General features: G+C 47.3%; 1 protein-coding gene across 2 annotated transcripts in view; it reads left to right on the top strand.

Annotated features, from left to right (window-relative positions):
- The window catches only part of EFHB (EF-hand domain family member B), a 310,345-nt gene that overhangs the window by 92,193 nt on the left and 202,356 nt on the right, over positions 1-15,796 (top strand). For both annotated transcript variants that reach the window (XM_085630456.1, XM_085630457.1), the window contains one exon: positions 6,670-6,780. In XM_085630456.1, the coding sequence (XP_085486582.1) occupies positions 6,670-6,780 (111 nt within the window). The remainder of the gene's footprint in view (positions 1-6,669; positions 6,781-15,796) is intronic.

The raw sequence follows: 15,796 nt of genomic DNA, 5'->3' as shown, positions 1-15,796 counted from the left end.
TGCCTCCGCTCTGCCCACATGGAGATGCTGCTCACTGTAAACTTTGGAGGTAGAGAAAGCATGCCTGCTCTGCTCACATGGAGATGCTGCTCACTGTAAACCCTGAGGTAGAGAAAGCATGCCTGCTCTGCTCACATATAGATGCTGCTCACTGTAAACCCTGAGGTAGGGAAAGCATGCCTGCTCTGCTCACATGGAGATGCTGCTCACTGTCAACCCTGGAGGTAGAGAAAGCATGCTTGCTCTGCTCTCATGGAGATGCTGCTCACTGTAAACCCTGAGGTAGAGAAAGCATGCCTGCTCTGCTCACATGGAGATGCTGCTCACTGTAAACCCTGAGGTAGAGAAAGCATGCCTGCTCTGCTCACATGGAGATGCTGCTCACTGTAAACCCTGGAGGTAGGAAAAGCATGCCTGCTCTGCTCACATGGAGATGCTGCTCACTGTAAACCATGAGGTAGAGAAAGCATGCCTGCTCTGCTCTCATGGAGATGCTGCTCACTGTAAACCCTGAGGTAGAGAAAGCATACCAGCTCTGCTCTCATGGAGATGCTGCTCACTGTAAACCCTGAGGTAGAGAAAGCATGCCTGCTCTGCTCACATGGAGATGCTGCTCACTGTAAACCCTGAGGTAGGGAAAGCATGCCTGCTCTGCTCACATGGAGATGCTGCTCACTGTAAACACTGATGTAGAGAAAGCATGCCTGCTCTGCTCACATGGAGATGCTGCTCACTGTAAACCCTGAGGTAGAGAATGCATGCCTGCTCTGCTCACATGGAGATACTGCTCACTGTAAACCCTGGAGGTAGAGAAAGCATGCCTTCTCTGCTCACATGGAGATGCTGCTCACTGTAAACTTTGGAGGTAGAGAAAGCATGCCTGCTCTGCTCACATGGAGATGCTGCTCACTGTAAACCCTGGAGGTAGAGAAAGCATGCCTGCTCTGCTCACATGGAGATGCTGCTCACTGTAAACCCTGAGGTAGGGAAAGCATGCCTGCTCTGCTCACATGGAGATGTTGCTCACTGTAAACCCTGAGGTAGGTAACGCATGCCTGCTCTGCTCACATGGAGATGCTGCTCACTGTAAACCCTGGAGGTAGAGAAAGCATGCCTGCTCTGCTCACATGGAGATGCTGCTCACTGTAAACTTTGGCGGTAGAGAAAGCATGCCTGCTCTGCTCACATGGAGATGCTGCTCACTGTAAGCCCTGAGGTAGAGAAAGCATGTCTGCTCTGCTCACATGGAGATGCTGCTCACTGTAAACTTTGGCGGTAGAGAAAGCATGCCTGCTCTGCTCACATGGAGATGCTGCTCACTGTAAACCCTGAGGTAGGGAAAGCATGCCTGCTCTGCTCACATGGAGATGCTGCTCACTGTAAACCCTGGAGGTAGAGAAAGCATGCCTGCTCTGCTCTCATGGAGATGCTGCTCACTGTAAACCCTGGAGGTAGAGAAAGCATGACTGCTCTGCTCTCATGGAGATGCTGCTCACTGTAAACCCTGGAGGTAGAGAAAGCATGCCTGCTCTGCCCACATGGAGATGCTGCTCACTGTAAACTTTGGAGGTAGAGAAAGCATGCCTGCTCTGCTCACATGGAGATGCTGCTCACTGTAAACCCTGAGGTAGAGAAAGCATGCCTGCTCTGCTCACATGGAGATGCTGCTCACTGTAAACCCTGAGGTAGGGAAAGCATGCCTGCTCTGCTCACATGGAGATGCTGCTCACTGTAAACCCTGAGGTAGGTAATGCATGCCTGCTCTGCTCTCATGGAGATGCTGCTCATTGTAAACCCTGGAGGTAGAGAAAGCATGACTGCTCTGCTCTCATGGAGATGCTGCTCACTGTAAACCCTGGAGGTAGAGAAAGCATGCCTCCGCTCTGCCCACATGGAGATGCTGCTCACTGTAAACTTTGGAGGTAGAGAAAGCATGCCTGCTCTGCTCACATGGAGATGCTGCTCACTGTAAACCCTGAGGTAGAGAAAGCATGCCTGCTCTGCTCACATGGAGATGCTGCTCACTGTAAACCCTGAGGTAGGGAAAGCATGCCTGCTCTGCTCACATGGAGATGCTGCTCACTGTCAACCCTGGAGGTAGAGAAAGCATGCTTGCTCTGCTCTCATGGAGATGCTGCTCACTGTAAACCCTGAGGTAGAGAAAGCATGCCTGCTCTGCTCACATGGAGATGCTGCTCACTGTAAACCCTGAGGTAGAGAAAGCATGCCTGCTCTGCTCACATGGAGACGCTGCTCACTGTAAACCCTGAGGTAGGGAAAGCATGCCTGCTCTGCTCACATGGAGATGCTGCTCACTGTAAACCCTGGAGGTAGAGAAAGCATGCCTGCTCTGCTCTCATGGAGATGCTGCTCACTGTAAACCCTGGAGGTAGAGAAAGCATGACTGCTCTGCTCTCATGGAGATGCTGCTCACTGTAAACCCTGGAGGTAGAGAAAGCATGCCTGCTCTGCCCACATGGAGATGCTGCTCACTGTAAACTTTGGAGGTAGAGAAAGCATGCCTGCTCTGCTCACATGGAGATGCTGCTCACTGTAAACCCTGAGGTAGAGAAAGCATGCCTGCTCTGCTCACATGGAGATGCTGCTCACTGTAAACCCTGAGGTAGGGAAAGCATGCCTGCTCTGCTCATATGGAGATGCTGCTCACTGTAAACCCTGAGGTAGGTAATGCATGCCTGCTCTGCTCTCATGGAGATGCTGCTCATTGTAAACCCTGGAGGTAGAGAAAGCATGACTGCTCTGCTCTCATGGAGATGCTGCTCACTGTAAACCCTGGAGGTAGAGAAAGCATGCCTCCGCTCTGCCCACATGGAGATGCTGCTCACTGTAAACTTTGGAGGTAGAGAAAGCATGCCTGCTCTGCTCACATGGAGATGCTGCTCACTGTAAACCCTGAGGTAGAGAAAGCATGCCTGCTCTGCTCACATGGAGATGCTGCTCACTGTAAACCCTGAGGTAGGGAAAGCATGCCTGCTCTGCTCACATGGAGATGCTGCTCACTGTCAACCCTGGAGGTAGAGAAAGCATGCTTGCTCTGCTCTCATGGAGATGCTGCTCACTGTAAACCCTGAGGTAGAGAAAGCATGCCTGCTCTGCTCACATGGAGATGCTGCTCACTGTAAACCCTGAGGTAGAGAAAGCATGCCTGCTCTGCTCACATGGAGATGCTGCTCACTGTAAACCCTGGAGGTAGGAAAAGCATGCCTGCTCTGCTCACATGGAGATGCTGCTCACTGTAAACCATGAGGTAGAGAAAACATGCCTGCTCTGCTCTCATGGAGATGCTGCTCACTGTAAACCCTGAGGTAGAGAAAGCATACCAGCTCTGCTCTCATGGAGATGCTGCTCACTGTAAACCCTGAGGTAGAGAAAGCATGCCTGCTCTGCTCACATGGAGATGCTGCTCACTGTAAACCCTGAGGTAGGGAAAGCATGCCTGCTCTGCTCACATGGAGATGCTGCTCACTGTAAACACTGAGGTAGAGAAAGCATGCCTGCTCTGCTCACATGGAGATGCTGCTCACTGTAAACCCTGAGGTAGAGAATGCATGCCTGCTCTGCTCACATGGAGATACTGCTCACTGTAAACCCTGGAGGTAGAGAAAGCATGCCTGCTCTGCTCACATGGAGATGCTGCTCACTGTAAACTTTGGAGGTAGAGAAAGCATGCCTGCTCTGCTCACATGGAGATGCTGCTCACTGTAAACCCTGAGGTAGGGAAAGCATGCCTGCTCTGCTCACATGGAGATGCTGCTCACTGTAAACCCTGAGGTAGGGAAAGCATGCCTGCTCTGCTCACATGGAGATGCTGCTCACTGTAAACTTTGGAGGTAGATAAAGCATGCCTGCTCTGCTCACATGGAGATGCTGCTCACTGTAAGCCCTGAGGTAGAGAAAGCATGCCTGCTCTGCTCACATGGAGATGCTGTTCACTGTAAACTTTGGAGGTAGAGAAAGCATGCCTGCTCTGCTCACATGGAGATGCTGCTCACTGTAAGCCCTGAGGTAGAGAAAGCATGCCTGCTCTGCTCACATGGAGATGCTGCTCACTCTAAACTTTGGAGGTAGAGAAAGCATGCCTGCTCTGCTCACATGGAGATGCTGCTCACTGTAAACTTTGGAGGTAGAGAAAGCATGCCTGCTCTGCTCACATGGAGAGGCTGCTCACTGTAAACCCGGAGGTAGAGAAAGCATGCCTGCTCTGCTCACATGGAGATGCTGCTCACTGTAAGCCCTGAGGTAGAGAAAGCATGCCTGCTCTGCTCACATGGATATGCTGCTCACTGTAAACATTGGAGGTAGAGAAAGCATGCCTGCTCTGCTCACATGGATATGCTGCTCACTGTAAACTTTGGAGGTAGATATCTACTGTTCTGACCATAGAATGTTATACAGAACGTCCCACAGAAGACATAGGGCCTGATTACGAGGTGGTCGGTATATCCTTACCAGTGCGTAAACCCGCTTATGCACGGGTCGGAATTACGACTTGGTAGATATTTAATGCATCGATATTTATCAAATGCGTTAAATTTCTCAATCCTCATTAAATTTTGGCAGGTCAAACCTGCTGAAATATAATGGGGAAAAGAATACAGTATTTACTGTATCATGCAGATATTGGTACGTTAAACACCAAAATCCACATGGTATTCCCCACCAACTCGTAATATGTGTTATTTATGGCACCCAATAAATAATGTACCCTGTGGTATCGTTACTTATCGGGTACGAGAAGTAGCAACTCGTCTCGTAATCAGGGCCAGAGTGTTGAAGGAATATATGGGGGTTTCACAGTAGGCTTCAAATGTTGCTTTGGGTGCATGCAGCTCTTTGTCACTTTAACTTATATGGCCCTTTGAAATCCCACGCAGATCTTATTTAAGACTTTATTTGCGCATTTTGTAGGTCTGAATTAGAAACCATTTTGGCTGATTCACCAGTCTGTTTTCCCAAAAATGCATGAAAAAAATACATAAATGTGTGTGTATATACATATTTACATATATATAGATAAAGGGGCTTTCGGTCAGCCGTCAGCGTCCATTGGTCTCTTCAAGGAGCATTCCAATTTTGCTTCCATCACAGAATACAGCATGGACCATGGGCCAGTCCACTACAGCCTTTGGCTTTCTTCACTGCGAGTGATGGCATTTTTCATGTACACATGTGTACTACCGCCGTAATCAACTTCAGTTCCAAAGCTAGTGTGCCAATGTTTGCTTTCAGTTCTGCTTTCATTCAATTGTTTTAGTTATTTTTGTGACAAGTCATTATTTTGTATTACTGTTACATGTATAACACCTATTACCTAGGTTAAATTTGTTTGAAAAAGTATCTGAGGCTTGCCAAGGCCAGACCTGTTGGGTTTGCCAATGCTTGTTGGTGTCTGTGTACAAGATTTTATTTAGCATAGAACTCACAAATAAATATGTTTTTTTTTTTAATTTCTAAAACAAAGAGGCCACCAATATTTACTAATTCACGTGTCCTTGAAAAATGCTGTGCTTTGAGCTTCTCCAGGCTGCAAGAAAAATACTGCTGACCGCAAGGTCCTACCAGTTCACAAAAGGTCAGAAATTATTACTTTGTCCTACTGCATTGGACAGCATCGTTAGCTATACACATGCAAGAACAAGTAGGACTATGCTGTCTGTTGACACCATCGAAAGTTAAGAGTGAAGCTTAATTTGGTATCACCTCTGTTCCCCAATAGGATCATATTTGGATAATCAGTCCCATGCCACAGCCACCTTGTCCTCCATTCTCATATGGTGACCTAGGGCATGTGAGACTTCATAACAAAGAGGAAACCAGCAGTGCCATCGTGGATATGGTTCATCTGAGCCTCCCTCCCTTCCGCCTTATCCAAGCCGTGGCTGTTTAGGCATTTAACTGTTGCTGACAGCAGCATAATTCAGAGCTGCCCACTACAGTGACTTGTGCATTGGTTTCTGGGACCACTGGCCACATTCACAAGCATAACCATGCAGGAAGGAAGAGGTGTGGTGGGATGAGACATATATTTTAGATGGCGAGCGCTGTGAACGTAATTGTCGGAAGGTGATTTGCACTTCTAGGGTTACGATGGCGACTGAAGTTCCATGAACACAGGGGCTGTTTGTTGTTCTACAGGACATATCGCACAGTTAGGTGCCTCAAGTTTAATTTGAGTGGTGGACTGCGGCTTCTCCAGTGTTGGTAGAGAAAGTTTGCTCAAGAGTCTTTGCCTCCCGTGCTGACGTAGGTGGAAGGAAGGGGGTGAACTGCTGAAGATTAGATCGAAGGGATCTTCTGGCAGCATCTTGGATAATCTAGTTTCAGCTATAGTGGGTGGATGCACCTGTGATGTATTCGAAGGCAAGCCCAGGATCTTCAATTTGTTGCTGCCATAGCCCATGAACCAATAGCATTAGTACCTACTGGCTATTATATAGTTAGAGAATAGATGATGAAGAAATATAAGATCCAATTCCCGGTCATATAGTGACCCAGTGGTGGAGAATGACAAATGGAGCCAGGATGATCATTTGCAAAAATGGAAATGCAGATGGACATTTGCAAGGGAAATGCAACACGTAAACACTGTAAAAAAAACGTATTTTGTTAATCTATTTTAAAATAAATATATATTTGTTTGTGTTTCAGGGGAATCTGTAAAAGAGATTATAAATCCTCCCAAAACCTTTCGTGAAGTAAATGAGGAAGCCCGGGTTGGACACGAACTTTACATCATCACACACAATGATTACAGTGCAGGTAGGACCCTCAACGGAGGTCACAGAGAACTGTAATTCGAGTTTTAAACAATTATGTGCCTGTTGGTCACTGTTTTGTTTTTTAGAGATCTTAATATTAAAAACTTACTGAACATATTGTAAAAAGTGTGTAGTTTATCGTAAGACGTTTACGTTTAGAAATTTGGAGGGAAACCAGAAGGGCTGGAGAACCAACAGCATTCTGGTTTTCTTATTTCAAATGTCCTGTGCTTCCCTTCCTTGGTTTCCACTTTGCTCAGTTGCATATCAAAGCTTCTCTTTCTAGTTCACCCTGGGCCTCAAGGCCGACATGGCAATGATGGTGGTTTTTCGGTCTCATGAGAGGGTACTGACTGTGTACCCCCATTGCCACTGCTCAAATTTGCCAGCAGCACTTCCCTTGGCATAGATGGACGTTAGTTGATTTTCCACCAAAAAGCCTGTTTACTGTATGTGCTCTTTCCTTGGGGGTTATAACCACTTTGGTGGAGCAATCGCTGCCATCTTGGCTGGTCGCCTGAAATATGGTGGATTCTCAAAGATCGCTTTGGCAAACATTGTAAATCTGCCAACGCGGTATAGGCAGAATTCACCATACAGTGACTTTGGGCGTTAGTTTGATGACCTAAACCTTAGCCCCAGTATATGGCATTAAGATGGGGGCCTCGGGGGGAGCAGAGCGGAGCGGTCTCCCCCGGGGTCATTCGCCCAAATGGTACGGGCACAGCGCGAGGTAGGCGGCGTAGGCGTAGCGTGCAGCGCGAGGCGTAGGTTATATAGGGAGGTCAGGGGGCGCGAGCGTGGAGTGCCGCAGCGCTTTTAGAGGCAGTTAGGTGGGGGAAGTTTGTTTTTCTCCCACCCTCCCACCCAAAAAAAACATATATATATATATATATATATATAGCTACATGAGGGGACCATGCGGGTTGGATTTGGGGAGGTGTGTATCACCACAGTTGGACAGGTACTCGCTCAGGCACGTATAGTTGTGTAGGCAAGATGGGGAGGGTAAATTTGGAGCGGATTTTACCCAACCCTCGTTATTGGTAAGTCGTTAAAGAAAAAGGAAGAAAAAGGATTGAAAACAAAATATGGAAATGCAAAAGTAAACATTGGTTTTGCTTGGAAAATATACAGTTTGTTAGGCATAGTGATAATAAAATGGTTTTGGCCCAAATTGTGAAATTGTTCTAGGAAATTAAGTTGCCTGAAGTAAATATGAGTTACCTCGTCCAATAAAGTGGCCTTTTCTGCTATTGAGTTACATGTGTGGTGTCCGTTATTTTGGGCGATGGGTCTTGCGTTTGCCTTCACTCCTGTCACTACCACTTTTCCTTTTCTGCCCTGTGTTTTGCTCCAGCAGGACACAGTCTAGTGTTTCTGCCAGCTACTCCCTTGAGGACTGGCCCACACACACCCCCCTCACCCATCCAACACGGGCGTCACCAGTCAGGTGACTCCTAAAATAAGTACCTTACAACCGTGTCTGTGTTACTCACTTACCAAGCATGTGGGCCCTGGGCCCACGATCTAACAATGGCGACGAGCGGGTGTAACCCCGTGTGTTTGCTGACTGCAACTCTGCAATTGTCTGTGGGGTTAGTAGCCCAGTCTGAGACACCCCACACATGCTGACTGTGTAAGACCCTGTGGAGAGAGGGGTGCCATCTCCTGCTCGTCAAAGAAGAGAGAGTGTTCGTCATCCACAGTCCGATGTCTCTGTGGCCGTCTGCCAGCTGAGGGACTGGGCAGTGCCATAAGGAGAAGTAGGTGCACGGAACGGAATGTTTCTGGACTCCCGCGAGGTGAGGCAAAGCCCGGTACGAAGTGGCCGGCGCTGGCGTTATCTGGCCTTGAAGGTCCATAACCCGTGATGCCACGCAAGCACTGTGAGAGGCCCACACCGGCAACCCTGCTGACACCACTGCCCCGGCGTGGAGACAGGTCTGTCTCCTAGGCCCCTATTATGGTGCCAGCACTGGCCTGATACGAGACGGCTGACAAGTGCACCAGTAGCCTCCTACGGCAACCCGCCAGCAGAACAAAGGATTGAAGCCGCTCCACAGAACTCAAAGGAAGCCCACCACAGGCATGAAGAGCGTTGCGCCAGCGCTGCACAGAGGCCTGCACGCATCCCCAGCAAAACCTGTGTGTAACATTGCTGCGTGAGCTAGGCAAGCCCCGATGTGGCACTTACACGTTGCATGTGACTGAGCACCCAGGGTGAAATAAACCAAAGTGAAAGTTTAAACAAACTCTCCGCTTAAACTCACAGAGTAGTGGTTCATCCTGAACACGTTCTCGCCTCTTGCGTTACGACAAGCGCTGTATGCCCCCTGGGGTCCGTTTGCCGCCACTGCATGCTGCCGATCGCTGTTTTTAAAAAAAAAAATTTAAATCTTTATTGGGGCATCAGAAATAGAGCATAAAATGTTACAGCAAAATACATCAAAGAAAAAAACATACCTGATGTCCCATTTTTAAATTTTACCCCCCCCACCCCGGTGGATCAAAACAGGGAAGAAGAGAAGAAGAAAAGAAAATATAAGCCATACAGAGAAAAGGGGGTACTTTACATCACACTAGTTATGCATCCAAATTTAAACACTTGGTTAATGGATCCCATATCTGTTCCCCCTTAGCCCTTGCCCTGCTTCCTTTTCTCCTAAACACAGAAATCTCCCAATTATAAAAGAAAATTGATTTACTAAACCACACATGTAATGTAGGAGGATCCTGATCAAGCCACGCAGTAGCCAAACAAAGTCGCAATACAGCCATAACAATATAAACCAACTTCCTATTAGACTCCTCTATTTCCTGATTACAAATCCCTAACATTATAACCTGCGGGGTCAATGGGACTAGATAACCAAATATAGATTCTATACGCGATTCGATTTTATTCAATAATTGAGAGAGGTTGGGGCAGGTAGCAAACATATGTGTGCTATCTGCTGCCAGCAACCCACACCGAGAACAATGTATCCCCGAGGACCCCCCCCCCCCCATCGATAGATACGCGCCGGAGTTATATATAAGTTACACCAGGTCTTATAGCATTGTACCTGCAAACTTGTCGAAATTCATGCCGTTTGGCTGTACATGAGAGTCTTCACATTCTCCCTGCCCAGCTTGTAAAACCGTCATCACCCATCTTACCATTTAGGAATTTATATAAAGAAGATGTTGTAGCTTGACCCCCAAAAATCATATCTAATAAAGGAATTCTATTCCGGGACGTTAATTTTTTCATGAAGAAATCCCTTATTTGTAAATATTTAAAGAAAAATTTAAAGAAAAAATTATTCTTGATCCCAAATCTCTCCTTTAATGCCTCAAAAGTCAATATTTCCGCATCAGAGATGAGATCCCCTATACACAAAATACCTTCCTCGATCCAATTTTTAAAATATATGTCTTGAAATATATCCGGAAGTAAAGTATTATTTACTAACGGGGAATATATATGGAGCCGCCCAATCCCAACCTTTTTCCTAACTGCTGTCCAGACCCTATATGGGCCAAGCAAGACCTTAAATTTAACCCTCTTAAAATAGGCATAGATCAAATGATAGATAGATATTTCTCCATCTCCCAGATTCCGCCCTTTGAGCAATTCCCCCATCTGTTTTAACGCAATTGCCCAATAATAGATTTGAAAATTAGGGACAGACCGCCCTCCCCTATCTCTGGTTAACGTCATATATCTAAGAGCCCTTCTGGGGCGCTGCCCCGCCCATAAAAACCATGAAACTAGCTGATCTAGTTTCAGAAACCAAGTTTTATTTATATCTAGGGGAATCGCTCTAAAAAAATATAAGATTTTAGGCAAAAATATCATTTTAATGACATTACATCTCCCGATTAATGTCAAATGTAACTTATTCATTCTTTGGGAATCTAATTTGATTTGCAGTATTAATGGTGTCAAATTGATATCGACGATATCCTGAATTTTAGAGCTTATTTCAATGCCTAGATATCTAGCACTTGATGTTATCCGCTGATCAACTAAAGTAATTTTTTCATTAATGACAATTTGAGTTTTATGTTCATTCAGTTGATAACCAGATATACTACCAAATTGCGATGTTAAATTATTTATTTCCACAAGAGCGGACCGGGGATCAGAAGTTATAATGGCTAAGTCATCGGCATATGCCAAAATTTTAACATCCCCCCCTCTAGCATGAACAGATTGAATTCTTTGATCTTCCAGAATCTTCCTAATTAAAGGGTCAATATAGATAGCAAATAACAGGGGGGAACATGGACACCCCTGTCTCGTGCCACGTGATATGTTAATTATCCCCGACTGAGTTCCCGTTAATGCAATTCTGGCACTTGGATCTTTATACAAGCTCTGTATAGCTCTTACAAATCCATTATGCTTCATAGCCGCCCATAAAAAAGGCCAGGAGACCCTATCGAATGCCTTCTCAGCATCCAGCAGAATTAAGGCCATAGGATCTCCTGTAACCTTAGTATAATCAAATAATGCAATTGTCCAGCGAATATGATCGATGGTTTCCCGACCAGGCACAAAACCATGTTGTTGGGGAGAGACAATTTTTTTGATAACTAATGCCAATCTATTTGCTAAAATTTTGGAATATATTTTAATGTCACTGTTTATCAAAGTAATAGGCCTGTAAGCCCCTGGGTCAGTCACTACTTTCCCTTTCTTTAAAAATATAACAATCTTTGCCATTTTCCAGGATTCGGGAGGGGTATCACCACTCTGTACAAGGCGAAACATCTCCAGCATAGTCAAAGCCAACTGAGTTCGAAAGGTCTTATAGAATTCGCCTGGTAAGAAATCGGGGCCTACCGCTTTACCTACTGGCAGTGAGTCTATAACAGCTTGTATTTCTTCCAACCTAATCGGAGCATCCTACATATCCTGATCTAAGGGGGTCAATTGATCTAATTTAGCCTCGCTAAGATATCTCTCGATTTCAACTTGGATCCCAGAATTATCACTTATATCTTCCGAGTATAACTTCTGATAGAATCTCTGTAAAGCCAGAAGAATTGCACCAGTGTCAGTTACCAAACCAATGTCTGGGTCAAGAATTCCTACAATCTATGTTTGTGTCTCCTTTTCTCTAGCCCGGACAGCCAACATATGACCCAACCTACGAGCTGGTTTCGATGGGGCAGGTTTCTAGAGCCGACACCCGAGCAAACCCCCAAGAAGGTGTGGGCACCCAACGCCGCTAAACTCATGGAGTAACACTGACTCCTCTGTTAGGTCTTGTCCAAAGGGGGCAGAACTTATTTAAGAGCCACTCACACGTAGTGTAGGAGGTGACTTCACTTACCCCCTGTTGGATCTGTGAGAGGGCTAATGGTACCCCACTCACACTAATACGTTCGTGCACCCACTTCACCTCACCATCACCCCGGTCCTGATGAAACGCCAAGGATCCTCCTGACCACTCCAGGCGTGAAACATGTCGACCATAGCATAGTTACCCGGACACATTGCGTCTCTATTGGTAACTCTTAACCTACGGGTTTTTTAGTCTACCAAGGGTACCTCTTTATTAAAAATTACCTTCTTTTTTGGAAACCCTTAGGTAATTTTAACTTACACTGCACGCACTACCCTCACCTCTCACAGAGTACTTAGATCCACACACCCACATGCACCCTTCGGCAGTTCTCTAAAAGATCTGCGCTAAAGAGACCCTTCGGGGGACCCGTAGGGCATTGCACTTCCGGCCCGACGAGGAGCAACCGCCCGATGATGAAGCATGACATCCTTCGGGATGTGTGAGGGCTACAAGAGACAATTTTTGTCTCTCCCCACCCCAATCACTAAGTCCCTGACCTAGTATCTCCTTCTGTCTCACTCCTTATCTTTTTGTAGTGTAGATTGTCTTTTGACAACACTCACTACGGAACAGTGCCTTATTTTGATTACCTCATTGACTTTGCGGAGCACAGGCACTGGACCATTAACTGGCTCCTAGTCCCCCCCTCTCTCCTATTTTTAGAAGGGCTAACCTACCCAGAGCCATAAGTGAACTGGGCAGAAAAGAATAGGAATAAATAAAGAACAGCAATGTATCCCTAAAGTACACCAGTAGCACTGCAAGCCTGCAGAGCTTTGTCTCATTGTCCATACCAAAGAGCCACTGCAACCAGAGCTCTCCAAGAGAAAGAGCATTGCCTATCATGAAGTACAGAGGAAGGGAAAACTGCTCGTTCCCTGCAATGCCCAGCCTGCCGGGATGAGAAGTGGCACTGCCCCAAAACCATGCCCAAAGCAGTGAGTCAAACGCAATCCATAAGAGTGAGAGCACCACACGCCCCTGGGGGGATACGAAGGCTTGAAGGGGAGAGACGAAGAATCGCTGTGGACAGAGATGCACAAAGCGTACATGAAGGGAGCACTTCTGCATTCACATACACTAGCCCAGCACAGGATCTGTGGGTGAGAACTGTGACGCACACTCACCCTGTAATCTGCCTGCTGGTTTGAAGAGAAGAAAGACTTAATACCCAAGCAGAAAAGGGACTGTACAGTAGCACAAGTCACATAACAATCAGTTTCAGTACCTGTGAGGAGCAACATAACCCCACAGCGTCAGCAACGCTGCCCTAGCCAACACAGGGAGCAACAATAGGTGGACACAGACACGTTAAGCCCAGCTAGCGCCACTGCCAATGCCTGCAGCCAGAGACTTATTTACACTGGGAAAGCTGAAAGTCTAGTGGCCTGAAAGAAGTGGCCATACAGCAGTGACAAGCTCTGATGAGGGAAACAAGACTTGCACGCCGCCTGGTGGTGAATGGTCACCACTGCAGCTGCCAGCGCAGTAAAGGGAACCTGGCTGATGTTCTCATAAAAGAGAGGGGAGTAAGTACACCCCTCGTGGCAAGTGGCCACCACTACGAGAAAGAGGCATACAGCGAGCCAACAAAGAGCACACATGAGAACCAGCTACTAGCTCCACCACTGTCAGAGCAGAGACAAAGCAAAGAGGAGGCGGAAGGGAGATTACCCGCCATCTGCAAAGCACCGAGGAGATCCCAGAGGAGAGAGGGGTCCCGCGTGGCCCGAACGCAGGAAGAAGAGAGATCGTGGTCACCCTACCTGCATCAAAATCGCCCAGCAGTGGGCCAGAGACCGTTCAGAGAGTGCCTCCAATACTGTCCAACGACTGTGGTGTGCATTGGTCCGTTAAAGTCATGAGGAGATTCCTGCACTCTGAGTGGCAAGCTGCCACAACTGCAAAAGAGAAGGGAGACACTTACCTCCCACAGCGATCCTAGGTTACAGCCGGAATACTCTGTCGAGGAGAAGAATGGTATAGAAGGCACTACAGAACGGATTCTTCAAAGTACACCTACCTACACTGCCGTCCCTGAAATGGCTGACGCACCTGAGAAGACGCCCAGTCCTATTTGACAGGACCAGACCGGTTAGTGGTCCGTGATGGGAGAAGATGCAAAGTCCAAAGAACACGACGGAGTGAGCAGGAGGTCTCTGTGAGATTGCGTGGCCTTTTCGCCACATTTCAGCGCATGTAGAGAAGAAACATGCATTGTGTGGTTTTTCGCCACTCTTCAGAGCGGGTGTTGAAGCGACCTGCATTGCGTGGCCTTTCGCCACATTTTCAGAGCATGTACTGATGGAACATGCGTTGCGTGGCTTTTCGCCACATTTCAGAGCAGGTGTAGAAGCGACCTGCATTTCGTGGCCTTTTCGCCACACTTCAGAGCATGTACAGATGGAAAATGCGGTGCGTGGCCTTTCGCCACATTTCAGAGGAGGTGTAGAAAGAACATGCATTACGTCGCCTTTTGCCACATTTCAGAGAAGATAAGGAGTGGAGAGATATAGGACAGTGACAATCCTATTCCAGGAAAGCAGACGACAACAGGTGCGCAGTAGAAGTCAACAAAAGGGGATTAGAACGAGTACTCGCACCATCACCTGAATGCACCTTCTAAGATACGACAGCCACTGGGGTACGGGGATGTCATTCTTCACAGTGACCGTCCAGCCACCTGTTGCTGGCTGCTTAAAGGAAAGGGCATCCCTGTTTGTTTACACACATGCCAAACAAGAAGAGCTGCACCAAGTGTACGACGAGTATCATGACTGCAAAGGTTCGCCAGTCACCCCTAATCACTGCCAGTCATCACCACCTGTTGTACAGTCGTCTCATGGCAGCCACTCCATCGTCTGCCATGTGCTTCTGATGGATACATCTGCCTGTGGATTCCTCACCTTATGAATATCCCCTGCGCCAGCATTCAGCAGAATTTTTTCCTAGCTCTCCACGCCGACGAGGACGTCGACTCCGCTCGCGACTCCGCATGATGTCACCGGAGCCATAAGAGAGCCTCGTCGGCGTGATGACGACTGTTCCCTTTTTTCCGCGCCGTTGACGCGTAACGGTTTTCTAGCACTCTCCATATTTTGTGGAGTTACTTTGTTGTTCCTTCTCCTTTAACTTTTGCTGTAGCGATGCCGTCTTCGAGGAAGTCTGGGTTTAAGCCCTGTAGGGAATGTGGGGGTCGCATGTCCATCACTGACCACCATGAAGATTGTTTATGGTGCTTGTCGTTGGATCACAACGTGGAGGACTGTTCCTGTTGCAGGAAAATGAATCCTAAAGCACTTAACAAACGGGAAGCCAAGTTGTTTCTGGCCAAGGCGAAGAAAGAAGGAAGAGGGAGTAAGCGAGATAAGTCAAAGTCATCGACTACTCGTACGTTGAAGTTGAGAAAGCACAAGAACCGATCGTTCTGACAACGGATATTCCCCGTTTGGATACTGGCTCGAATCCATATCCACAGTTCCCGGCTCCAGGTGTGGATCCATCACATTTTTTAAATACAATGTACGGAGTGTTTACAAGGGCGGCTTTCCCATCCGGAGCACCTTCTGGTCCCGTGGGTCCGCTGGCATTCAACTTGGGCACTATGCCCAGGCACCCTTCATGCCCTTCATACCGATGTCGCCGTCATGGCAATTTCCGGCGCCGAGAGTCTCG

Source organism: Triturus cristatus, chromosome 10, assembly GCF_964204655.1.
Source record: "Triturus cristatus chromosome 10, aTriCri1.1, whole genome shotgun sequence".
NCBI lineage: Eukaryota > Metazoa > Chordata > Amphibia > Caudata > Salamandridae > Triturus > Triturus cristatus.
This window is presented reverse-complemented; position numbering and strand designations above follow the sequence as displayed.